The following is a 27,679-nucleotide window of genomic DNA, read 5'->3' as shown; positions in this document are numbered from 1 at the left end:
TTTTGAATTGTTAATCGATTACGTGAAAGTGTAATATTTTTGTCATCAATTGTTATTAATATTCATTTAAAATATTCTCCCAAGCCTCCCAAGCCCAAGTTCTTAAAAAATACAAGTACAAATTGCATACAATTTTAAAAAGCTGACAGAAAAATGATATATAGATTTTTGTCTGTGTTTGGAGCTAGATCTAGATGCTACAAGTGTAAAAAAATGTAGGAAGGAGGAAAATGCAATTTCAAAAATAAACACTGAACTTTGAGTAGACAAAGCGACCACTTTTATACAAGTTTTCTATATCATTATATTGAATGTATATTACGTTGCAATAATAGATAATTTCCGTAACTAGATATCTTTATCTATATATATAAAATCGAAAGATCACTCACTCATCACGAAATCTTAGAAACTACAAGTGCTAGGAATCTCAAATTTTGTATAGGAGTTACTTATAGGACGTAGGTGCTCGCTAAGACGGGAATTTGCAATATTCGACTTCTAGTGGTTGTTTTTGAGGTCGAAAGTTTGTATGAAACTTCCTTACTACAAATTCTAGGAATCTCAAATTTTGCATAGACGTCACTAAGACGTAGCCATGGAGACAGAAATTAATAATAACATAGTTCACGCGGGTGAAACCGCGAGCGGGCCGCTAGTGATAGATATTTGTGTAAATTTATTCTGACCTACAATAAATAATAATTATTATTCATACGATAATGTAATATTGTTACTACTAGAATTATTAATAATCGTTTTCGTTTTACTAAAAATATGAAAAACCCTCGCTTAAATAGCAATTTAGTTTTTCTATTTATTTTACAAAGTGTGAGTATTGATATTGAAACAATCTCAGCGCCACAATAACAAGAAAACTATTTTAATAATAAATCGAATAAAAAAAATCGATTCAGAATGTCATTTGGTCATTAAGCAATTCTAGGATATAAGAGAAAATTATAAGGCTACGATAGTTATTCCGAGTTGTTCTACGTATTCTGTGGTGGCTGTCCAAAAGGGGAGGCGCCGCGCCGGTGCAACCCCTTGCACCATTCTTAAGCATTCAGTAGCTCGCGATACCTCAAGCTGAGCGGTCGTGTGCTCCGCTCGTAAAACCCAAGCCAAACTTTTCACGGACTTCGAAGAAACAGATTAAAAGTTTACCGCCCTCTTAATCACTACTTCGCGTGTGTTGAATGCTATCCAATGATGGCTAACGATGTGTTTCGTTGCTTAAAATGTTTTTATAGAAGTGTTATTTTTTAGTTTTTTCCATATTAGAATTATGCCGTTGTATTTTTATGTTATGTGTAGAATTTAAAGCCGTGTATATACCATTTGTTTTCATTTTGTATTTTGGCGCCCAATGTGGGACTGTTTAGACGAAATTTATAATTTGGATATACATAAAAAAACACATCAAAATGTTCAAAAATCAATTAAATCTCGTGAAAATTCACAATATGATTATTGTATTGGTCCTATTGGATTGGCTGCTGGCGAAAAGTATATATGCGACCTCACGTAAGTAAAACACTATAATATAAAGTTATATAAAAATATTAGTATATTCATTTCGTGATAGCTTAGCGTTTCTTTTAAACCGATAATACTTTACAGTTGCTTTAACTTCGTGGTGAAAGGTCAATGTCAAAACCTATAAAAATATTTTATAGTACATTTTTGCTATTTAAGCATTTTCCGGGTTCGTTACAACTTTTGTTTTTATTGCGTCGCTTAATTGTCATTTTTCACGCTTAACTATTCATTTGGGTAATTAAACGTATAAATTAGAGTTAACTGTCGTTTTGATTTAATTTTCTTGATATTCTAACTTCATTGATAATGGAATTAAAATTATGAGCTGTCTCAATATTTTTTTATATTTGTCGTCGTCATCTTATAAATTAAATAACTTAAGAAAATATTTTTTATGTGTATTTGTTTTTCATATAGGTAATTAATCAAAGGACTAGAACTTAATATGGTTAAAAAATACGTAATTCTATAGTTTTCGTAGAATAATCACTATACAAGAATTTTCACGTAGAGGGGTAGGCAGGACCATCCTGTTATGTCCGGGTACAGCGTAAGGCTAAAAAAAGAGAACTCTACCACGTGGTGTGGAATCATATACACGTGCATACCTAATTGTTTTTTTTAATTTCAGTTTGTCATTCTGTATTCTAAAACTTATTCTTATGGATTAGTAATAGTGCATGTCTAGATTATTATATAATATTGGAATATTTATTTTAGTACTAGTAGTGTTTTTCTAAATATATGTATTTATTTAGATTTTTTTTTTATCTTAATATAAGCAAATTTTCTTTTTTTCTTTTTAATAAGCATTTTTCGAACATGTGGATAATGCTGTTAGCCCTATTGGCTTTTACAGCGACACCGGTTGGTTAGGGAAGAGGGTACTCTGAAGAAATGCAAGCACTAAGTGGCTGCCTGTGAGGAAGTCGACGACTGTAAGGGCGCCCCCTGCGGGACTCGAACCTCGGCTTGCGGCCGTCGAGCGGACTGGGATTTCACCTATGCTAAGCAAACCAGCCGCGACATGAAGTCGCGACTGGGGAGATTTAGATTGTATGAATGACGTTAATAGAGGAAATTAATAAAAGATTCAAGAAAATACATGTGTATATGCGATCAGCAATACCTTTATGCAAATAGCCAATCAGTTTTTTTTATAGAATTATACATACAATGTATTGCAATAAATGTCTGGTCTAACAATTATTTTATTGCAGAAAGTTGATTAAAATGGTTATGAAGTTGTAAAAAATAATATTTATTTATAAACGTGACAGTTATGGGTTCCATTCCCACTCGGAGTCCATACTCTAAATCTTGGTGGAAATGTCCAATGCCATATTTTTCTTACCTGACCGGGAAAATGAAAGTTTTCTCAAAACTATCACTTCTGTCACCCGACATTACGCATTTAATTTGCTGCCAGACATTTCAGAAGCAAAACAGACAGTGCCTTAATAGAAAAAAAAGAGAACCATCACTATATTTTGTCTTTCTAAATGTCAATCCATAAATTTGTATGAAATACAAAAATAGGGAAAAATATTATTTCTATTTCATGGCTTAACCGTTTTCTATGTAAACATTCATTTGAATCTGCTGATACGTTATTTCACGCATGGGCAATCTCATTCTTGATCCATACTAATATATAGATATGCTTATAAATATTATAAAACATACTTTTTATAAGCTAATTTGATACTATTCATGTTATTCTATATGTAGAATAGTTTATTATGTTATTCGTCATTTATTTCTCTCTCTCGGTTTCACTCTGTATTCTGCATGTAGCAGGGTAGGCAGAGAGAGTCTAGTGTTAAGAATTCTGAAGGCATTCCGTGTTGAGTGGCGGAACTCAGCGCCGCGTTTTGCCTCGATACCAGAGCGAAGATATGAAAATGTTAAGGCAAGCTTCTACTCTCTCACTTCAACCGACAGCGCTAGCCAGTGTAATTACATGCCTATATGTGTGTGCCTATATGTATGCCATTCGTGTGTTCATAAATCTAAATAAAATAATATAAATCATATATTAAAAAATATTTCAGTAAAATGTTTAATTAAAAATAATTCCTTAGATAAGTTTCAAAACTAAAATAAACTTTGTCATGCCAAACAAAAAATTACATATCGTTAAGGCTAGCAACTTAAGTATAAAGGCTAATAAGTTCAAGTACCGCGCTACTCGACTTATATTATTTTTTGAAATAATTTCTGTAAACGTGAATGAATGAGAAATATGGTTTTCCCAACGATATTTAAATATGGGGAGTAATATTTTAATGACTTTTCAGATTCTCGCTGTGCTCTTGGCCCGCAAAAAATATAGTGTTAAGTAGGCCACTTATGTACGCTGCGGTTTTAAAAATAATATTATGAAGATATTGAAATGATAAATTATATTGTAGCTACTCGTAACAAAAAATTATTAGTTGGTATTATTAAAAATAATATTATATTATTATTATATATCACGCATTTTTAAATAATTATTATAACTGACTGACTAACTGACTGAGAATCTAATATGTTTCCACAAATGTTTTCATTTGGTATAATAATATATATAAGGTATTAGTATTTTAAAAGCTTAAACAGTATAATAGCAATTTGCATTGATAACTAACATCTATAGGCTGTAAGTGGATTTTTAATGGATTCATGAGGTGGCAGGTTCAGGTTCAAATGTTATAGTTGTATTCAAATAGAAAAATAAATTTCACAAAAATCGCACAGAAAATGAAGAACGGGGTGTCTCAATAGCTAAAATATTGCTTAATAGGCAATAAAAAAGAATCGTTTTTTAGACAAAATAAACAAAATGAAAATTAAGTTAGTAGGTCTTTACGTCGTTCAAACAAAATACTTAGTACAAAGTAGTGAAAAAGTTATACTTCTATATTTTTTTCACAAACTTTCAACCAAGTGCAATCATTCACGCGAGCTGCACTTAGGTGCCGCTCCTCTTTTTTTGTGAAAATTCGCGCTCGAAATATCTACTCAAAGCGGGCTCTTTAAAATTAACCAACTAACTTTTAAATATAATATTTTAGGATTATTCTTTGAATATAGTTTTTAGCTCGGTAAAGAATAATTAGTATAAAAAACGAAAACATTTTATTTATATACGAATAGGTAAAAATACTTAAGTTTTAGAAAAAAATCTATCCGGCCTTTCACTTTACAGCTATATGCTGTCATTAAAGGATCATTAATTAATTATTTAATTAAAAGACTAGTATAGTTTTACATTACTTTCAGATATTTCTATACCCATCTATAGATAAAAAGATAAACAAGACAAAAAACACCAGAAAAGCACGACACAAAAATTTAAAGAAATCGACAAGAAACCAACCAATATGGTTCATTGTAAAGGCAGGGTTCATGAAACTTCCGGGGCTGTCACTGACAAATTGCGAGGCCCGGACCACGCCGCCGTTAATTGACTGCACGTCAAATTCTACCGCGATAATCCAAATAGGGGTAGTGATTTTAATACAACGTTTCTAATCATCCCTGTCAGTGCGGCCATTAGTTCGGCTAATGTGCTCGAAAAAACATTACACTAGTTTACGTTGCGTCTACTGAGTAGACCTTTTAGATTAATTGCAGTCTGCTCTGGACTTTGCTAACAAATAGTTAGTTGATGCAGGACTTTTTTTAGTTTTTTTTGGGAGGGTTTTTTTTTATTTTATACCTATTAATATGGTGTTAGAGGCCAGTTGTGGCGTTGGGGCACTACTGTAAACGAAATAGGCTGTGGGTTCGATTCCTATTCGAGGAAGTGTAATATTTAATAGTTTCATTTCTTTGTTCTGATGTCGAAGTAAAAAGCTTCGTGACTCAACATGCAATGCCGTCGAAATGCGTGGGAAAGTGGAGAGCGGAGTGTTTTAACACTAAGTTCACTATGCCTACCTTGCAACATGCGGGATACAGCGTGAAGCTGAATATAGGAATAAAAATATATGTCATTTGTTATTTATAATAGTAGGTACTAAAGTGGTAAAATGTGTAAATATTTTGATTGGGTAAATTGTCATTAATAACCAATACGCGGACCAGACGACTGTGTCGAATAGCTTCATTTGCGGTAATTATGTGATAACGTGTAATTACTGCGATGTATTTGGGACATTTATCTATCTTTTTTTATGAATTTAAATTATAGAAAAGTTATTGTAGTGTCATTAAAACTAGGGTTGTATATCAGATTGATCCTTAGTTTTTGGAAATTATAGTTACAATGGTTTCGTTTATAAGGTCGAATTTAGTAAGAACCCCATTTTAAAAAAAACAAATAAGAGAAAAAAAACTGATGGTAAATAAATAGGCCGCAGTGTTCTATATACTCGTAGAACTATAGTTCTTATATAATTTATTTATAATGCATCACAGGATCATAATATAAATGTGGTAACTGATAGATAGTCTGTTTGATAGTAAATGCTTTTGTGACGTAAATTATTATTATTGTAACTTCATTTTTTTCTTTGATGATGACGTTTCGTATGTCAATGTATACGTATTATCCGCCCCTATCTTTCTTAGTATTTTGTTTTTTTTCCTCACGCTGTATCCTGTACATAGAAAGGCAAGCATAGGGAACCTGGAAATTCCGTTCCTATTAAGACATTTTCTGTTCCATTTTCCCGAGTAGGAATCAAACTTACAACCGTCGCGTTTACAGTCTCACGCGTATGCCTTTAAGCAGTACATTATTATATAAATAAGAACATTCAGTTAAATTTCACACGTTTTCTCAATAGAACCACATTTTGTCGGTGGCCCTACGTATTGACAATACTGACCCTTATAAATTAAATTGACAATTTAATTTATACAAGTGTTTGGGAAAGTCTGTTTAATTAAAATAAATTTGAAAGGTCCCAACTAAACAAGTGTATACGAACATAAAACACTATATGAACTTTACAAAAATAGAGAGATATATCTAAATATTTTTTACACTTACCTCATAAACGCCGCCGTGACACAGTGGAGCAGCGTCTGCTTGTACACACAATGTTTGCGGGTTCGATTCCAACCCGGTGGAGTCAGTCTTTTTTAATTATTTTATTTTTTTTCGCTTCGTTACAAATTTGCTAAGGATCTCGCAAAATTCCACATCCACGTCATATACCAATACTCTATAATTTTATTTTATTACATGGCGAATTTCACACGAAATGCAGTTAAAACTGTATAAACTCTCGTTCAGAATTTTTTAATTGTATTGTCTGATTTTCTCTATGTTCCAATGGATCGTAAACCTGTATTAGATATAAATTTCAGCTTGATAGCTCCATGTAATCCTGTAAAAAAACCAAATCATCTCATAAAGATGTACAGTACCCTACACACTTAAAAACGGGTCTGTACTAGGGCAAATGTACTTAATAACGCACATATACAACAACATACACACAAAAATGCCTTTACGGAAAATATGAACAGATTATGTTATAAATTATTGTTTTTACGGTATTAGTGGTAATTATCTTGAGGTCACTCTATACTTATTGTGACCTAAATTCATTTGTCCAGTTTCGTGTGTCGCGTGCCACCTAATTTAATCAAAACATGGTTAATAAACCGTATTTGGCAATAGACGACGCGCGTCTTAAGCTGCCTTTATTTTCTTTCAGTAAGTGGATAGTTAAATAATAATAAGGTGTATATAAAAGAATAATACAACACGCCATGTTTTTAATTGGGAAAAAAGTAAGGAGGAAACGGAGAATAAAGAAGACAGAGAGAAATAAACGGAGAAGTGTCTGTATACTAGAGTCACTTCCCACCTGGATGTAAAAAAATCAATAATTTAAAGTAAGGGATGTATTTTTTTAAAGATATTTTTATTTTATGTTAAAGAATATGGACATAAAATATCGTTTTGAGAATATTGGTACATGCAATGAGACTTTTCATAGAATCTGTGGCATCTCACTGACGCTACGTATTGCTTATAATGAAAGCATGAAATTTAAACTTTTCAAAAATTATTTTCGTCTTAAAGTTCTTTCTCGTATATCAGGATAGGCAGAGGAAACTCTAGTGTTAAAACACTTTGTAATATAATCTAATTTTCAACCAATTTTACCAAACCGAAGACAATGCAAATAATTTAAATACTTAGTCTGGCCATATATATTGTTAGAACGAAGAAATGCAAATATAAATATGCATAATTCCTCGAATGGGAATCGAACTCACAAGCCGTCACGTCTACAGACTTAAAATTTTGAGCCGAGGAGCTCAAAAAAGTGAGGATCCTGCAACCGGCACCCACCTGGTGAATTCATGTAATGCTAAGTAGTTTCTTCTCTTCATTTAATCTATGAAAATATAAACATATTTGTATGTAATATGTGAATATATTATCAAAATTATCTCATTTGTTTCAACCTAGCTTCATCACATTAAAATGTAAGCCTTGTTTCTAAATCGTTGGCTTCATTACCGGGCCGAACTAATTCTGTATATTAACTCAGTTTACATAACCCGCACCCGCTAACTTTGATTTGTTTTTACTTCATTGTTTATTATCTCTAACTTGAAACAACAATACGTTCAAGTGGATGATTATTATAAGGTTATTATAAATATGCTTCCAACCTACGTTATTAAATGTACAGTAAATGCCAATCCTATTGTTGTTTTCATATTTAAGTAAATTCAATATAATTTTCATTTAAAACAAGTAATTTGACTAGATAATTTAATTTATTTATTTAAGAGGTCGAGGAGAGTCGTGGCGCAAGGCACAAGCGTGTGACTGTAAACGAGACAGGTTGTGGGTTCGATTCCCACTCGACGAAATGAAGTTTTTAAAAGCTTTTATTTAACTTGCAATGTATGTATGTGGGTTCGGGTGAAATCTTGGAGCTCAATTTTGAAGTAGATATCTTCAACCGATTGAGCTGAAATTTTGTATACACGTTTTTAATATTCTCATTTCCTCGCTGTAGTGTAGAGGCAGTCGCCACGCAATGACTTCAGAATTCGGCGGAAAGTGAGCAGTGGCATGTCTTAAAGCGTGGAGATAATAAAAAAAGAATTTAAACAATAAATATGTATATATTAAATTGTGTGAAAACATGAAAACATGTTGAATAATAATGTTCTAACTTTATTTTGTTATACGTATTGTTAACAATATAATAAATGAGAGTAAATTAGCAAAGTTATAATATTTGCGGTAAACCTAAATATTATCATTGTAAATAAAAGTATTTTAATATGGTAAAAGTTTACAGTTAATGATAATAACTGTTATAATTAGTGAAAACCTTTACTAATTAATATTAATTAGCAGGCGTAAGCTTAAATCCCAGTGAATATATTAAATATTTTTAGGGAACCTCAAATGTAAAAACCTCGGTTCTCTATCTGTCACGATCATTTAGATCGAGATCGCTTGGAGGTACCAAGCTGAAATTATTATTAAATATATATTAAGTCTATGGTCCCTTGAAGCACAGAAAAATGCAGTCTGTCTGTCTGCATTCTAGACCCTATTGAAAAATATCGAAATGTCTATATCTAATAAATCATGACAGGAAATATTTATAACAAAGTATGACGTTGCCCCATGGCCCCATTTCTTATTAAAGGATTAGAAACACAGAATATACTTTTATTAAATAAGCGAATCAATTTTACATTTTTAAATATAAATTATTATAAAAAAGATACATTTAAAAATATAAAACTCGGTCTACTAGTACTATATCAGGTCTATTGACAACAATATACCTGTCAGTAATAATAGACCGATCCCAGTAGAGCAAAGCACAGCTATTTTCAAGAACAGACATGGGATTGTACCTGTAGTAAGGCACCTCCAATTCTACAAGGCCATATTGAAGAGCAAGTTGCTGGTGTATTATCTTGGCTACTTGATTGTGTCTATGCAAATACTCGCCATTAGCAAGATGAGAACAACCAGAGACAATATGTCTGAGGGACTCCCCAGGTCGATGACACGCCCGGCAGATGTCGATAGTGCCATCTTTCATAATATGTCTCTGGTAGTTCCGTGTCTTGATAACTTCGTCCATAATTGCACAGAGAAAACCTTCAGTTTCTCCGAAAAGATCCCCGAACTGTAACCAAGATAATGATGAAACAGTATCCACGTCCTGGCCCACTAGGGCTCTATGGAATCTACCATGCAGCTCCTTGCTCTTCCATACAGCCATGCAATCAGAAGTAGTAAGTACTACAGGCCGACGCCAGTTCTCTTTGCCCAAGGAAAGAGGAGTAAGGCCTTTGTCAACTGTTACCACATCCTTGTGCATATCCACGTCAATCTTGAGAAAATATTCTCTAAGACTGCATACCTCGTGGTTATGGAGGTTCTTGACATTCAAAAAGCCACGACCTCCACACTTACGCGGGATATACAGTCTCATTACAGACGAACGCGGATGGTGCATTCGGTATGTCGTCAACAATTTACGTATTTGGCGATCTACGGAGTCTAACTCAGTCTGTGTCCATCTTACAATGCCAAAAGTATAGGCTAAAAGCGGCATAACCCAACCGTTGAAAGCACGCACCTTGTTGCCACCAGATAAAAGGCTGCCAAGCACTTTTTTCAGGCGGCTAAAGAAACGCTCCTTCACCAATTGCTTTATGCTCCGCTCATCAATACCCAATGCTTCAGACATTCCAAGATATTTATAAGTCTCACCTTCACCAAGAGTTCTGAAGGAAACAGAATCTGAAATGCAAATATTATCAGATCTGATCACACTCCCCCGCACTACAAATAGAAATAGAAAAATAGAAAAGAAAAAAAAAAATAGAAATATTATTAAACAAGGGATTAGATAACTTAATATGAGAAATAAAACATGCAACATTTGCCGAAAAGTAAAGAATGGAGTGATTTATCATTTGATCCTCTTTACTCTGTGCGATGTGCAGGAATAAAAAAATTCGATATATAAAGTGAAAGTGACTTAGATTTCTTGCTATAACTTTTTTGGTTTTTGTAGTGCTTTGTATGAAAAGCAACAAAGGAAAAGGTTAAGAATTTTAAATCTGATTATTTTATAAGCTTAGTACGAACAGAAAATAAACTAAGTTATTACGGCATTACCTACTTAAAAATGTACACCTCTCCAAGGTATGTATATTTTCCGTTTATAAATATTTATCGAAGATTTTATAATATTAAAACTATAACTTTTCGTCACTTCAAAACAAAAATTAAAATGACGTAACTACTTTTCTATAGAATCATTTTATTTTAAAACCGTTAATTCCATTATGCATAAAATTCTATACGCTCAGAAATTTAACTTTGTCAACTTTTATAAGTTGTACTTCCTAGAGGTTTACAATCTTGAATTTGATGCGGAACCCTGAGTCTTATCGTGACTTGTTTTGGGTTCCATCATTTGGGTGGGATCCACACTCGAGGACATGAAATATTTATTTAAATTTATATTTCCATTTCTTCGCTCTGGTGTCGAGGCCAAGCGCGGCGTTGAGTTCCGCCACTTAACACACAATGCCTCCAGAATTCGGTGGAAGGTGGGGAACGCAGTGTCTGAATATTATTTCTTCTTCCTGCGATACGGTGTGCGGGATACAGCGTGTTTTGTTTTTTTTTAATTATAATAAATAATGCTTTTTTATGTTTGTCCACAGATGAACCAGGCTTCAGTGGACCCATAGAAAATGTGACAGCACCCCTAGGTCGAGAGGCTATACTGGCGTGCACAGTTCACAACCTCTCTTCGTACAAGGTGCTCATTATTAGCCATATTGAAGTCCGATACTGCATTGTGGGCGGTGTTTATTCTACATTCACAGGAAACTGTTAGAATTTATTGTTAAAACCATTTTCCATCAATTGCTAACTTGTAGAATATTAAATGAATGCTTTGTTATAATAATACTGGAAGTAATTATATATGTTTGTAGTGTATTCTGAACGATATTATTTAGCTCCATTTTGAATAGAAGGTTACAAAGATACATTCTTTTTTTTTATCTTGGTTTTAATAGAATTGTAATAGGTACGAAGTTTTTGAAGTCGGATAAAATTCTAAATTTTGTGTGTTTGTCTACAAAATTCTTGGAAAGTAAACGTTTTATCGGTATTAGGTGGACCTTTTTAGTTTAATACATGATAGATTCCACCTCAGGGCAAAGCTAAGCTTCATTAAAATCCGATCTTCAGTTTTTGAAATGTGGTGGTTATCCATACATTTTCGGATATATATATGTATTGAAATAGTATGGGTAATTGTATGAGCATTATGCCTATCTAATCTAAGCTGATATTCATAATCAAATCTCTATCTACAGATAATAAGTAATCTTAGTTTCTGCACTTTTTTCCAAATTTCCCAATCAACTTTCTTCTACTAGAAAAGAAAAACGTATAACATTTCTAAACATTTCTTGGTTAAAAATATAAGAAATATGTTAAACTGAAGAACCAAAGCAAGAAAACACCAAGAATTCCAGAGGAATGCATGCTGCGGTAGAAGAGTATAGGCTAAATAATATTTAATTAATCATCCCTCAAAAGTTACCTTCAAAAATGAGATTTTCCAATAAAACGAAAACATCACGTTAGTAAGCCATCTTGAAAAGATATTTCCCTAATTCGATTGTCTAGTGCCTTATAACGGTTAAGTTCACTCAATAAGAGTTCTTAAGTATACTTGTTCACATCTTAACTTGCTTCAAATTCACTTGCGAGGCTCTTACAATGTGTTGAGCGTTGAACGCTGGAGAGAATACAGATTATATGCAAACAGAAAGCAAAACTTCATGCTTTCACCAGTTTCCAGAAAGTTAGAAGCTCAGGAACTATACTTTTATCTGACAGGATCTTGTAACAACTACTTACATGATAAGTTTGAAGATATACAATATATTTCTTTGAGGCCAGTCGTGGTGCAGGGGCTCAGGCGTACATCTGTAAACACGATTGGTTGTGGGTTCAATTCCCATTCAAGGAAATAAAGTCTTTAATATTTTAATTTTTCTCGTTCTGGTAACGAAGGAAAGTGTTGAGTTCTGCCACTCGACACCCAAGGCTTCCGTATCCGGTGAGAAGTAGGAAACGGAAGTGTCTTGATGGGAACGGAGTGTTATAACATTAGGTTCTTAAAAATAAGGTGTAATCATTATATTTAAAGGTTTCCTTTTTATTTGCTTTGATAATACTTATTCAGAATGAAACAGTATGTTAAAAATTGTGTCTATTTCTTTGACCAAATTAAGTAAATTCAGTAATCTACGAAATTTGGTCAGATGTTACAAGAAAAAAATAAAAACAAAACCAACAATTTATTTAAATATATTATAAATATGAGTATGAACGATATATCACTTGGGCGGCGAAAATATACATGGCTGAGATTTTTTTAAGGTATACGGAAATCCGGAGCACGCCTCCTCCGCTATGATAAATGACTATATAAAACATTTTCATTACCATAAAATGCATAAGCATTATATTAAATAGAAAAAACTGGTGTTTTTGAACTGTTTTGTTAGTATCAGGTAATATTTTATATTTTATAGAGGGCGAAGCTGTGTACGGGTTGCTAATAATATTAAAAATTAAAAAAGTAGTAGTTGACACCATCATAGCGCAGGGGTACAAGCGTGTGCATGTAACGCGACGGTTGTGGGTTCGATTCCCACTCGGGGAATGAATTATTATTTATCAACATTTTCATTTCCTAACTCTGGTACCAAGGCAAAAGCGCGGCTTTCCGCCACCCTTTTAACACCTCTCCCTCTGTCTTCCCTGATTTATGAGGGATACAGCGGGAAACTGTAATAAAGGAAGAAGTAAAATTAAAAATTCAATAGCTTATAAAATATAAAAAGGTTAAGCTTTATTAAATTTTATGACAAAAACATATTTATTTTAATCAAAGAAGAAATCTCTATTCCATTTAACTAAAAAGTTCACAATTTACCTTACTTTCTTCCAAATGAACAGGTAGCCTGGCTGAGAGTGGACACACAGACCATATTAACAATCCACACGCACGTGATATCTCGGAGCAGACGCGTGGGTGTCACGCACAGCGACCAGAGGACGTGGTTCCTGCACATCCGGGAGCTGCGGGAAACCGATAGAGGGTGGTACATGTGTCAGATCAATACTGATCCTATGAAGAGTCAGCTCGGGTATTTAGATATTGTAGGTAAGTTGGACTTAAAATCGGTTATTATGGGTGAATGGGTGAAATTTAAGGAACGTTATGGATATCGAATTTTCAGTACTTTAAATTTCATTGCATAGTGAAAAGAATAAAGGTTAAACGTTTAATTTTTTAAAGTTTTGCAGGGTATACGGAGAAAAAACGGGAACCTAGTGGGAACCTAGTGCTAAGGACACTTTCAGTTCTCGTCATGACAATTTCGTCTCACGGCTTCAGAATATTGAATTGTTATAGTTATTTAAAGTTTTAAACCATATCTTTGAGTTAGAACACCTATATACAATATATCTGTAGGTACGCTTTACCCAATATAAAGTCGAAGTGAATCTGAGAATGTCTATAGAATAATTTAAATTAAATATGAATTAAGCACAAAACAATTAGGTTTTAGAATGACTAAATATACCTTAAAGATGGTGACATTTTAAGCAAATTATATAACAATTCAACACCTAACTATGTTTCAACAGCAACATTTCTACACAACACAAGATAATAGTTCTAAGTGAATATTGTACAACAAGCTAACATCCAGGGTATAATAGTACACGCTAAGAATATTAAGTAACTTTGATTTAATTAATTAAACATAACTCGTACGATTAATATGTAAAGGCTTTGAGAATCTCAGACAGAGTTTGTAAATTTCAATTATGTGCAGTGGTTCCAATTGTGGACTGACATTAGCATATCGCCTTAGCGTCTATCACTAAGTAAGCATGTTATTGAACTAAGTCGTATCTCCTTTAGTCTATAGTCAAAATACCACGATGGTTGCGAGTTCGATTCTCATTGTTATTTCTTAGGTGATTATATTTTTTTTTCAGCTTCACACTGGTTATTACATTTAGCAAGGTAGGCAGAGGGAATTCGCCGTTCCCGTTGAGACACATCTGTTCCCCACTATCCACCGAATTCTTGGACATTGCGTGTGCGTGTTGTGAGATGCTTAGAAAAACAAATTAACATTTTTTTATAATTTACTAGTTCCACCAGATATCCTAGACCGCGGTACAAGTGCAGATCAAACGGTACGGGAGGGATCCTTAATAAGTCTCACATGCGCGGCCACCGGCTCCCCACATCCGCAGATCACGTGGCGCAGGGAGCACTCTAAGCCCATTACAGTTTCTGACGGCATACAAGGTAAGAATGTAGAAGCCATATTAGAACGCGGTAATCTTATAGGGGAAAGATACCTGGGTTTTGAGTTGTCGTTCCTACGGTTAGGGATGACATGAAACAATATAAAAAATAAGATACTTGTCATTTATTGTTAAGAATCAATTGTTTTATTTTAATTTATGGAAATGAAGGCGAAATCAGCTGAACCAAAACAGAGAACAAATGCTATGAGTTCAACTTCAAATAAAAATACGCTTTAAAAATTATAATATCGATCTAAGAATGGGGTGGGATTTCTTTAAATAAACGCTTTCGCATAAAGTAGACCCTGTAACATAACACTAAACTTGTGCCTACCCGCCTATAAAAATAATAATTATTATTTTTTTAAGCTAGCAACCCTAGTTATGATTATCAGTATAATATTTCTCTGTAAATACCACATAATTAACTGTAAACATAATTACAGAAATCATGCATTATTATTTTATTTTTAAAATAAAATACTTAGGGGGGTGTTTTAAACTTTTTGAAGTGACAATTTTAATGAAAAATAAATAAATATAATATTTATTTATTTTCATTACTTGAAATGGGAGGTAATAAGGAACGGAGTGTGTAAACACTTCCCAGGTTCCCAGGTTCCCTCTGCCCTAGAAATCTCTATTTTTGATTATTTCGATTCATCGTATGTTAAGTGACGGGACTCAAAAATATGAATAGAGTGAGAATTGTTCAGAACATTTAATGAATTCATTTTCCTTTTTTATATATAAACTAGCGACCCTCTTGCGGCTTCGCCCGCTTTTACTACAGGATTATTCATGTAATGTATGTTTGCAAAGCACTTAAGATAATGTGGAAATTAATAAAACCCTAATGCAACCCGCATTTTTGTAGTTTCAATAAGGATTTTCCAATTGTTTTACGCAGCAAGGATTTTTTAGTAGGTACCGTAATTTTAAATCTGTGCTACTAATCTTTTCAAGTACTTATTAAAATATAATTAAATATATCGCGCTTAAATAATACATTCAACTCAAAATCTTCGTTGCTATAGAGGCAGCCGGGTTTTTTTTTTTTCAAGCTTGTGGTTAATGCTGAAGGGGGTATTCTGTCCCTAATGAAAAGCAAGCACGACGTGGCTGCCTGTGAGGAAAATTAAATATAGAATGCATGGGCCGGGAATCGAACCCGGGCCGCCCGCGTGGCAGGCGAGCATTCTACCACTGAACCACCGATGCGTGTAAGGCAAGTGGGCACGGCGGATGCATGGCGAGTGGCGAGCCGTTTCGCAGCAAGGATTTTTTTGATATTGTAACAACTTCTAAAGTACTTATTAAAATGAAAAACAGTAAAAGACAGTTTTGGTCTACATTAAATGACCAACGTAACTAATGTACTTATTTATATGCTGAGAGTAAGGGATAAGTGAAACTTGAGTAACATACAGCTGATGTGTCAACGGCGGGATGTGTCAAGAAATTAAATGCGTTTTTCTGTAAAACTATTCGCAATTTCGAAATATTTTAAAAAGCAAATGTTATCTTCGTTTAACGTAGAAAATTAATAAAGTATTTTAAAGGATAAGGATTAATACCATTATGGAAAAATATCCCTCACAATAAAAAATATATTGAAATTATTATTTTTAGACAGAAAAATGATCACTACAAGTTATTCTTAAAAGATACGAATATGCTCTCGTGGACTTTTTTGTAGATCTTATTAAGAGGAACAATACTACAGTACATTTTTTTCATGTAGTACTTACCATTAGAGCAGCGCATGCGCGAAAGTGTCTCAACGGGTAGGACTTTATACACATTTATCGTATTTATGTTAATTTACATAAGAATGTACAAATAATAAACTATATATAAACCTTCTACGAAAAACACTCGACTTAATGGTGAAGACCGCATAAAAATCCGTTGGGTGGTTTAGAAGAAGAAGAGTTAGAAACAACAGACAGACACGAAAAGCGACTTTGTTTTATAAGATATAGGATAGGATAGGATACTTAACTTTAGACATAATTGGCTACTAAGAATAGGACGAGCAACATTATTTTCAAACACTACTTTCCTTATAATTTACATTAATTCTAAAATAAAACATTTTAAAAACAAATTACTGAATCAAGTGATTTTCTAATATGAAAATAGTAGAAACTGACAGCCACAGGCGAGTAGATGGAAGACCGAACTAATTTTAGTTGTATATAGTTTTTACTATTTAACTTTGGAACCCTAAAGTTTAAATATACGAGTAATATTGGGTTATACTCTTTAGCGTGCAGCTTCAAAAGCCAAACAGGAAATTCATCTTGTGATGTATGGATATTATAAATAACTTATGTTATTTAGTTGTTGTTTTTTAAATAAAGGAGTCGTAGCTTATAAAATGTTATATATAAAATATTTTATAGAGTTAAAGGCAATTAAGGCAAGTTAGTAAGGTCTTTACTAGATGAGTAGTTTTTTTTGGAGAGAAATCTTATGCCATAAGTAGCAGTGCTTGTTTTTTTTAAATCTCTGGAAATTTTACAAATATATGCTATATGAGACTGTCAGTACCTGCCTATAAAATTTAAGAATTTCTCTCGATTTTATGATGCTTTCATCAGATCCTGACTTGATGGTTATATGGAACCAATGGAAAGGTACGATCTTTCTAACAAAAAATAATTGACAAACATAAATATAAAATCATATAGTCAACGAATATAAAAATTTCCTGTTTTTTGAAAAAAAGAAGTCGGTTAATGAACAAAACATGTTTGGAAATCTGTAAAACCTCCAGGATTTAAATATGAATAATGCATCCTAAAGCTTTACCCCATAAAGCTATACATTTAAATCCTATCAAAGCGCAATTTTTATTTAGCTGTTAACATTTTTTTGTATTTGAAACGTTTTATTTTTTTATAAAATATTTTAACATATTTATAATTCGTTATGAATACTGCTTTAAAACTGTTTAAAATTAAATAAAAAACGACTTCATTTACTAGACGACGATAAATAAATTAGCTTCACATAGTATCCCACATATAGCAAGGTGGTCGGGGGGTGGAGGGGATGTTAAGACATTTTCCGCCGAATTTTTCGATGAATTTCGAGGAATTACTCAACAGAGTGGCGAAACTCAACTTTTTGCCTTGGTGCCAGAGCGGAGAAATGAAATTATTAATAAAGAGAAATTCATTTCCTCCAGTGCGGATCGAACTCACAAACGTCGCGTTATAGTCACACCCTTGTGCCTCTATGCCACAACGGCCTCTAAGAATATGAACATCGGTTTAAGAACATGAACATATAATTTATTTCCTTACTTTACTTCATCCAAACGGCTTTGGGTCGTTTGTCATCATTACAATAAGGACGAAGGTGGGAACCCGGTGCAAAGTTATATAAAAACTTTATTAACATGAAAATTATATTTCAGTATCTTCTTTAGAAGGTCCAGTATTAAACATCAGCCGTATAAGCCGACAGCACGCCGGCGCGTACTTGTGCATCGCGTCGAACGGAGTGCCGCCCACGGTCAGCAAGAGGATCATGATTACTGTTGAATGTGAGGATATGTTTGAATTTATTATTAGCAATATTATAGTATTGGGGCTAGTGTGGGGGTTCCTTTTTTTATACTTTCGTGTTATATAAAGCAAGGTAGGGTAAAGGGAACCTCGTCTTACGTTCCCCACGCACCGATAAATTTTAGAGACAATGTGTATTTAGTGGTGGAATTTAACATCGTGTTTTGTCTTTTTACCAAAGCAAGGAAATGAAAATATTAAATATTTAATTTCCTTGAGTGAAAATATAATCCATAACCTGTCACGTTTACAGTCGCTCGCTTGCGACTGCGTCCTCATAAAATTTTCCTACTTGTTTACATCGAAACGAATTTTAAATTGCAAATTCGTGAACTAAAAAGCAAAAGAAAAACAAAAAAACTTAAAATCCCTTATTTTCGGCAAATGGCACTGTCTAAAGAAAACCCCAAGGAACCTAGATCGTGTATTTCAGTTTTAAATTAGAAATGTCGGATGTACAAAATCAATGCCTGCACAATTGGGGCACGAAAGTGCCTCTATGGGAACGGAGTGTCTTAGCACTAGGCTCTCAGGTTTCCTCTGTGCGAGACAGAGGCTTAAAAAAATAGCTAAAGATATAATTCAAACCTACGAACAATAACATAATAGACAATGTTAATCAAAGGTGACGTGACTATCCACTGCACTCAAGAGACTCTAGTAAATAAATTATAGTCTTGCCTCATACTTCACAAAGACCGAGTTAGTAGATTAGCGAGTACTCCACTCACTTCAACTTTAACCTCCGCTCTATATTTTCCGCCTTTTATTATTAGCGAGTGACTTTGTATTTTTAAACTGACTACGATGAAGGAGGTACGGCGTTGGCCTCAGTAGTTACACTGATGTTTAGTATTGAACCAAATTTAGAATCTGTACTAAAATATACCAAGTAAGTAACATAAAATTGAGAAAAAAAGTTGGAAACAGATGTATCTGAATGTGGAACGGTCTTAACACTAGGTTTTCAGGTTCCCTCTGCCTGCCTTGCTATGCGTGGGATGTAAAGTTTAAAAAAGTAAGAAATTAGATTCTTTATATATCAAAGACAAGAGTTTTTTCCTGTTATTTACTAAATCTTTCTTTCTATATAGTACCTACCTTATTTATTTCGTCGATAGAAATTTAATATGACTATTTGAGAATTTAAGAAAAATATAAGAAAAAAAATTTAAGCAATCTAAATTACCTTCACGTTATATCCCTCGCACAGCAGGGTAGGTAGAGGGAACCTACTGTTAAGACACTATATTTCCCACTTTCCGCCCAACTCTGGAGGCTTTGCGAGTTTGCCTCAACACCAGAGAGAAAAAAATAGAAATCCAACGCTAAATAAATATATAAAAAAAAATAAAGATAAAATATATTGCTTAAACTTTAAAAGTACTAAACTGTGTTTCTTTTGACTAACATTTTTCTCCTTTCACCAGTCCCGCCAGTAATTGTAATTAAGAACCAGCTAGTTGGCGCGTCTCTCGGTACTGATTTAGTACTTGAGTGCGAAACCGAAGCCTACCCCAAGCCCGTCAGCTACTGGAGTAGAGATAATGAAATTGTGCCCATAGGTGAGTTATTATTATTTAACTATTATTATTTAACTATTATTATTTAACTATTATTATTTAACTATTATTATTTAACTATTATTATTTAACTGTTATCATTTAAATATAAGACTGTCCAATCAATGGGTGTCGATCGCCTCTTAAGGTGATGATTTGTATTCATTTTCTTGCTTAATCATTGAGTCACTCAGCACGGTCAGTCTTGAATTCTGACGGAATGCAGAGGACGGGTTTTCTTGACTGTACGTTCATTGTCTGTCTCCTGTATATATGGGAGCGCGAAGCTGAAAAGAAAATAATATAAACTTTAGATTTCAGGGACAAGCAATATTGTATGAAATACAATTTACATATATATATATATATAACAAATAAAAAAATAATATAAACGGGTGAACTTTTTACTCAACTAAATTCTTAATTAATCTTAACCAAGTGGGCGAGCAGTATAATAAGTATAAGAATAAAATACACGAGATGGATGAAATAGCAAAGAAAAATTATATTAACCTTATCATATTTTCCTTTCCAATAACTCTTGCACTTTGAGAAATATCAAGTTATTATAATATAAAAAGTTCGCTGAGTTGAAAGCTCGTTAATCGACTTAGCATTTTTACTAATTGCTGAACTAACTATTCTTTGATAAATCGCATTTAACTATTAGCCAGTAGAGGTCAGAGGTCAGTGGGTGGCTAGTCGTTTATAGGCACTAAGTGTGAATGTAAACGCGGCAGGTTGTGGGTTCGATTCTTACTCGAGGAAATGAAATATTTAATATTTTCATTTCTTCGCTCTGGTATAGAGGCAAAGCGCGCCGTTGAGTTCCACCACTCAAAGTGCAATGCCTTTAGAATTCAATTCGAAAATAGGGAACGGAGTGTCTTAACATTAGGTTCCCATGTTCCCTCTGTTTACCCTGATGTCTGCGGGTTACAGCGTGATGCAAAAAAAAATTAAACCATTTTAGTTGGCAAAGTGAAGTTTATTAATTTAACCTACATACCGGTTGACCAGTTTCCATACAGCTTGATTGTCATCTGACCTCTAGTACTAATCAAAGGCGAAGCACGTTGGGTGACCTAACTAGGAACATTAATTGATTGACGCGAGCATAAAAGGTCGTGCCACCTATAAAATGTTAAGATTAAATTATATAAAAACTACTTGAGTTATTTGATGTTTCAATAAGGTTGTTTATAATATACACTTTCTTTAGCTTTTCTGTGATATTCGAGCTTCGATAGTATTTTTCATCTGTTTTCTTTCTGTCTGTTTTGAGATACCGCATATTGCAGGGTAGGCAGAAGAAATCTAATGTTAAGACACTCCATTCGCTGATTTCCGCTGAATTTTCGAGGTGCGAAACTGAACGCTGCGTATTGCCTCGTTACCAGAGCGAAGAAAAAGAATATTAATATATTATTCCCGCGAGAATTGAACCCACAACCATCACGTTTGTGTCACTATGCCACGACAGACTAATAATTGTCATAATAGGCCATTTGTTTTTTTAACTATATCTTAAGTGGGTATCTCACCCATTTCGGGATTTTCTCGTGAATCTCATAACCATCCGCTTGTACTTACCTAACCTTAGGTAACCTGACCTAAAATGCTAAGGTGAGATATTTTACCTACAGAATTACATATACAATTTCTTTACGTACAAAAAAATATAAATAGTATTCATTTCTACCAACATTTTAATTAATAACATAAAACTTAATGCGATCATGCAGCTCAGAATGAAAACACAATCAATTATTTTAATGACACAATTTGAATCAGAAAAAGGTTTTTCCCCGTCGAGTGTGTATTAAATAAAATTTTGATGAGGCAAATGGTTCGTGTCTCATAAGAGAATTAATTAAATGTCACAGGATTAATCGTTTACATGAAATGTATGATTTAATATTGCATTCGTAATTTATTATTATACCTACCTGCTTGCGACTTTGAATATATTAGTGGAGAGCTTTTAGTATTACAATATTAAATGAGATGGGAAAATGTTTGAAAATTTCTCTCATCATTAAAAAATGTTAAAAATATAAAAAATAAAAATCTTCTTCCCTTTAAATATTATTAAATAGTTTTAATGTTGTAAGTGTTGAACAAAGTGTGTTGAGTGGCTGAACTCAACGTAGTGCTTTGTCTTGTTACCAGTGGGAGAAAATAAAAATATTGAATAAAGAGAATAAAGGAAAAATTAGCAGTAAGATAGCTAGGGGAAGAATTTAGTTGACTTTCGAAGACACAGTGTCGATGATACTGGAGGAAGCTCACGTAAAAAGCTTGAGGTCCCACCGCAAAGCATGAGGAGAACATGTAAGAAGAGGTATACAGAGATCGTACACTCTGTTTTCCCTCTGGCCACCACTAGGTATACAACATGAAGTTAATAAACAAAAATAATCGACCTTAGACTCCAAAATGAACCCACACCCGTCGCGTGTACAATTGGTCAGTCAGACGTCGCTGAGCCGCAACGGCCTGTATTACCAATAATACTTTTGTAACCAGGGAAATATTTAATTTTACTGAAATTAATAGGAGGCGGTCTCGAGCCACAAAAAATCGCTGGCTCATATCGCTCTAAGCTGCGGCTGCCGATACGAAAAGTAACGAACGCTGACTACGGAACTTATAAATGCGTGTCGAAAAACTCCCTGGGAGACACCGAGGGCACCATTAAGTTATACCGTAAGTTATTATTTTTTGTTATAAATGTTTTCAGATATGTTTTTTTTATATTATTATCATTATTTATGTATTAATAATTTATGTAAAATTCTGTAAATAAAAATAATATTAGAGCTATGGTATGGTGGTCGTTTGGTTCTATTCATAATACAAGTGACAATTATTGATATAGTAGAACAACATTTGATTATTTATTAATGTAATAGCTGTGGGTTCGATGCTCACTTCGGGGAATGAATCATTTTCATTTCCTACTCGTTACTCGAATTTGCACGGTAAGTGGAGAGATGAGTGTTTTGGTACTAGGTTTCCTCTACATACCATATCATGCGTAATGGAATAAAGTTGAAGCTGAAAAACTATTTATAAATACGTACAGAACTACACAGATTGTCATCATTATACACAAGGCACAGCTTATTATAAAAATATTTGCCTTGATTGGGAATCGAACTCATGACCTTTAACTTGGTTTATATGATATTATGTATACTGTATTAGAAGATGCTTTGAACATTATGTACTGAGGGCTTTGGTGAATCGCTTAATCTGAGACAGTGTGTGCTGTGCTTTAACTGTTAGCAAACATTTAGTAAGCTGTGTACTTATCGCTATGATGGTTCTAATAGAGTTGTTTTAAGTTCACGCTGTATCCCGCACATACCAGGGTACACAGAGGGGAACCTGGGAACCTAGTTTCCCACGTTCTCACACTTGTCATTAACACATTTTTTGTGTACGGAAATGTCAAGGCATTGCTTGTCAAGTTGAGGAACTTAACCCCGCACTTTGCCTTGACACAAGAGCGAAATCATGAACATTTAATTAATTTAGAGAATCAAAGTTCTTTATTTACATACAAAAAACACGTATACGCTATTTTAAATGCTCATAGGCCTTATAACTTCCGATTTAGGAGTTCTATAATTTTATAAGTAATTTAATCATCACACTTTTCGCGTATTTTGCGATTATTATTACTAAACCAATTTATGTTAATCTCATTGAGTGCTATCGAATACAAAGACAATAAATAAATATAGAAGAACAATTTTCATTTACAATTGTTTTTATTAAAAGGAAAAAAAATATTGATTTTACTTCCCCGTTTATTTTTACAGCCATGCAAACATCGATGGAAAACAGAAACGGTTTGTATGCACAGTTGATATAGTTAGAGCTAAATGCGTCGTGTAAATAAATTAATCGACATAAGGATAAATAAACTTAGTTTGTCAAGAATGGAATCTTTGACATATGAAATGAAATTGATTTTGTGTATATTATTATAATGAGATTTTTTTTGTTTTTATTTAACTTCAGCTGTATCGCCGTCGTGCTAACCAAGTTAGTTAGTTAGCCATATAAGGCAGGGATAACTTAGCATTACACACTTTTACCCACTTTCGAGACATTGCTTATTGAAAAGTGAAATTGAACGCCGTGTTTAGGAAATGATAGGATTTTTTCTTGCAAAGGGATATCGTACCCACACCCGTCGCGTTGCTGTACATCCCTGAGCCACGAAGTTCTCAATCGTTCACTAGATATTATATAGTTATATTATTATATTCAATTATATTTTGAACTTCTTTTGCAGTTATCCAAAAGTTAAATATAGTAGCAGGAAAACCATCTGAAAGTACCTTATTTGGCACTCAAGGTAAGTTATTTTAAGTCCTTAAGTCTTTAACAATTTTGTTATAAAAATAAATCATTCTTTTATAATATTATATTAGTAGTATTTAATAAGTTAAGTACGTAAATTTAGAGCGCTATGAAAATAAATAAAAAAAGTAACTCCTACACTTGAAGTAAGGAAACATAGTAAGCAACAATGAAGCCCTGTCTACCTAATGAACGGTGAAACCTGTATAAGAATCTTTTCATCATAATACAAAAAAACACAATCTTTACAATATTTTATAAAATAACAAACGACAGGAAAAATGTTTTTTGATTCAATAAAAAACGAGGCTAATTAAGACATAATTTCAGATTTCAGATTACAAGATTACAACAGAGGAGTCTTGAAGGATAGCTTTTGTTACCATTTGTTGTTTACCCTTATTTTAATAATTAAGCTAATATACTAAAAATCGCCTTGAGACATTCTAGTACTTTTTTATTTCTAATATTTTACAGTATTATAGTATTTAGGTTGGTATGTGTAAGTTGTTTTTAGATTAATATCTATTTGTTGTTAAATATATATCAGTTTGTTCATTTAAAATTTAATTAATTTAGCTTTTATAATAATTGAAATAGAGAGAGCCTGTTGTATTGATAAAAGCACCTGAAAGAGACCAAATTAAAAGGCAATTAAGACCAGCATTTCAATAATATTTTCTGATAAAAATCAAAAGATGTTTTTAATCGCTATGGTGATTTCTACAAATTGCAATTTTTCAAATTCTGTTTATTTGATTTTGATAGTGCGATATATAAAATACATATCATTTTTCTCTTTTGTTAAATATTTATAAGTTTCTATATATCTAAGTTTTCATAATTAGTAGATTATAGATTTTTTTTAATTTCTGTAAAAATATTATTTTATGTATATCTAAGCAAGTGGTGCCGACTTAGGTTATACACAATTGTGTATATGGGTAAAAAAATTTGAGAATTTTCTTGGATAGTTCCGTAATGTTCTCCAAAAATATATTTAGCTATACGATAATTTTTCTAAGTTTCTTAAAATATATGTATATTGATCTCAAGAAAAAATAATTTTATTATGAAATACATAGTCACAATGAATTTAAGTAACTACATTATAAGTAAGTAAAGTTTATTAGAATTTTAATATATAAAACTTCAACAGAGTTCAAAATATCTAAAACTATATTAATTGCAGTGATATTTTAATTGAAAATATTATAAAAAAATATAACGAAATATCTGACTTCTTGTTATAAACATAGTATATAAAAATGTAGATGTAAAAAAATTAAATTATTTTATTACTGTAAAATAGAAGCTTATAGCTTACGAATAAATAGAATATATACATAAAGTTTGGACATATCGTTGTAATTGCATGTAAATTACCATAGTATTATATAAATAATAATAATAAGTAAAAAAAATTAAATCAGCTTCACGCTCTATCCCGTGCACTGCAGAGTAGGCAGAGGAAACCTGGTGTTAACACTCCGTTATATTAACTTTTCGCCAAATTCTTGAGGCATTGCATGCTGAATGGTAAAACTCAACGATGGGCTTTTGCATTGGTGCCAGTGGGAAGAAATGAAAATATTAAGAAATAATAATTCATTTCCTCGACTGGGGATCGAACCCACAACCAGTCGCGTTTACAGTCACACTTTGTGCCCCTGCGCCACCACTGGCCTCGAATGTTATATCAATAAATATAAATAATAATAATAAGTATAGACTGAAATAAATAAGCATGTAAATAAAGAGGCATGTAGTATTTTTGTGCTTAAGGTCCAAGATAAATCATTCCGCAGACGTTCAATTACGGGAACAAAGGCCCTATGGCGGGCCTTTTGTTTGTTATAAACGAAATATCGGCATTTGTAAACGAAAATTAACTAAATATATATTAAATTTTAGCTTTATAAATCTTAATTTATCTTAAAATTTTCAGCTTAGATTGTAAATTGAATTGTAATATAATACTTTATTGGTTTTATATCAGCTTTACGTTGTAGCGGGATTGGCAGAAGGATTCTGGTGTTAAGACATACCACTGTCCTTTTTCCGTCGAAATTTGGAGAGCAAAGAAATGAAAATATTAAAAGTTTTCTTTCCTCGAGTGGGAATTGAACCCATATCCTCTTGTGTTTACAGTCACACTCTTGTGCCCCTACGCCATGACTAGCCTATCTTACCTTTTTGGTATATTCTAATATTTAAACTCAAAACAACTTGTTAAGAGTTAATTATTTTGTCAGGAATATTATTGAATTAAGAAAGTTCACTCAATTTACATATTATAGAAGTATCCGAAAACGATGAAAATAGCCCCCATATATTTTGTTTATATTTTTTATTTGCTTTAGCTCGACTCTCTATACCGTATATAGCAGAGTCGACCGAGTGATAAAACACTCCGTTCTCCGACATCCTTCTAAATATGAGATTAGTTGTGTTGAGTGGCAAAACTAGGGGCCGTACTTTATCTCGGGTAATTGGAAGTATTCACATCCTCCCCATATTCACTCCTCCGAATAGGAATTGAACCTATAACCATTAGGCTTATAGTGAGACGCATATACAAATATGCGTATCAAATAACGTGACTATAACTTGTATAGGAACTATCTTTTTGTCTCAACCAAGATTTGTATCTATGACCTCCTGTAATTGACAGCTTTATATAAAACAGCTTGCTTATGTTTTATAATGTTTAAATGTATTTCATTTGAACTTAATAACTTATTTACTTTTGCAAAGTATTTCTAAGACATAGCTTAGTTAGTAGAGCTGGTTTTATACTGTGGCTTAAATAAATTTATTTATAAATTTTGATATATATTAATAAAATGACTACCTAAACTACCATTTTTAATAGACTGCGTCGAAGTGAAAAAGTGAAAAATGTTTTTGTTCTAGTGAATTATAATTGTTATTAAATACTACAGTCGAATTTCTCTTGCTTATAATAATTTACTTGTTAATAAGAACTATTTGATTGTTTTGTATTAAATATATAACAGATAATACAAAATATATGTAATGTGAATGAACTAATTAAATTACATGTTATTATCGCTTTAGGTCGAAGCCAGCTACAAATAATAAGGATTAATATATAATTATTATATTACGCAAAAACCGCGAAAATAAATATTTGTATAATTTTATATTTTACCATTCGTTTGTAATTCAATTTTGTTGAACTCGGACCACTTTCGCTGATTAGTAAAAGATTAAAATAGTTTATAATAATA

General features: G+C 32.7%; 1 protein-coding gene across 1 annotated transcript; it reads left to right on the top strand.

The window, feature by feature from the left end:
* The first annotated feature begins 1,275 nt into the window (after positions 1–1,275).
* Positions 1,276–27,679, top strand: LOC146538080 (lachesin-like). The gene is made up of 10 exons (XM_085186628.1): positions 1,276–1,527; positions 11,215–11,312; positions 13,535–13,742; positions 14,748–14,906; positions 18,336–18,464; positions 19,917–20,051; positions 22,608–22,757; positions 23,879–23,908; positions 24,358–24,420; positions 24,756–27,679. The coding sequence occupies exons 1-10, from the start codon at positions 1,428–1,430 to the stop codon at positions 24,851–24,853; spliced, it is 1,170 nt and encodes a 389-aa protein (XP_085042754.1). The 5' UTR covers positions 1,276–1,427; the 3' UTR covers positions 24,854–27,679.

The sequence above is a fragment of the Heliconius melpomene genome, chromosome 6 (assembly GCF_056956725.1).
Source record: "Heliconius melpomene rosina isolate 202511_hmr_F chromosome 6, ASM5695672v1, whole genome shotgun sequence".
NCBI classification, from domain to species: Eukaryota; Metazoa; Arthropoda; class Insecta; order Lepidoptera; family Nymphalidae; genus Heliconius; species Heliconius melpomene.
This window is presented reverse-complemented; position numbering and strand designations above follow the sequence as displayed.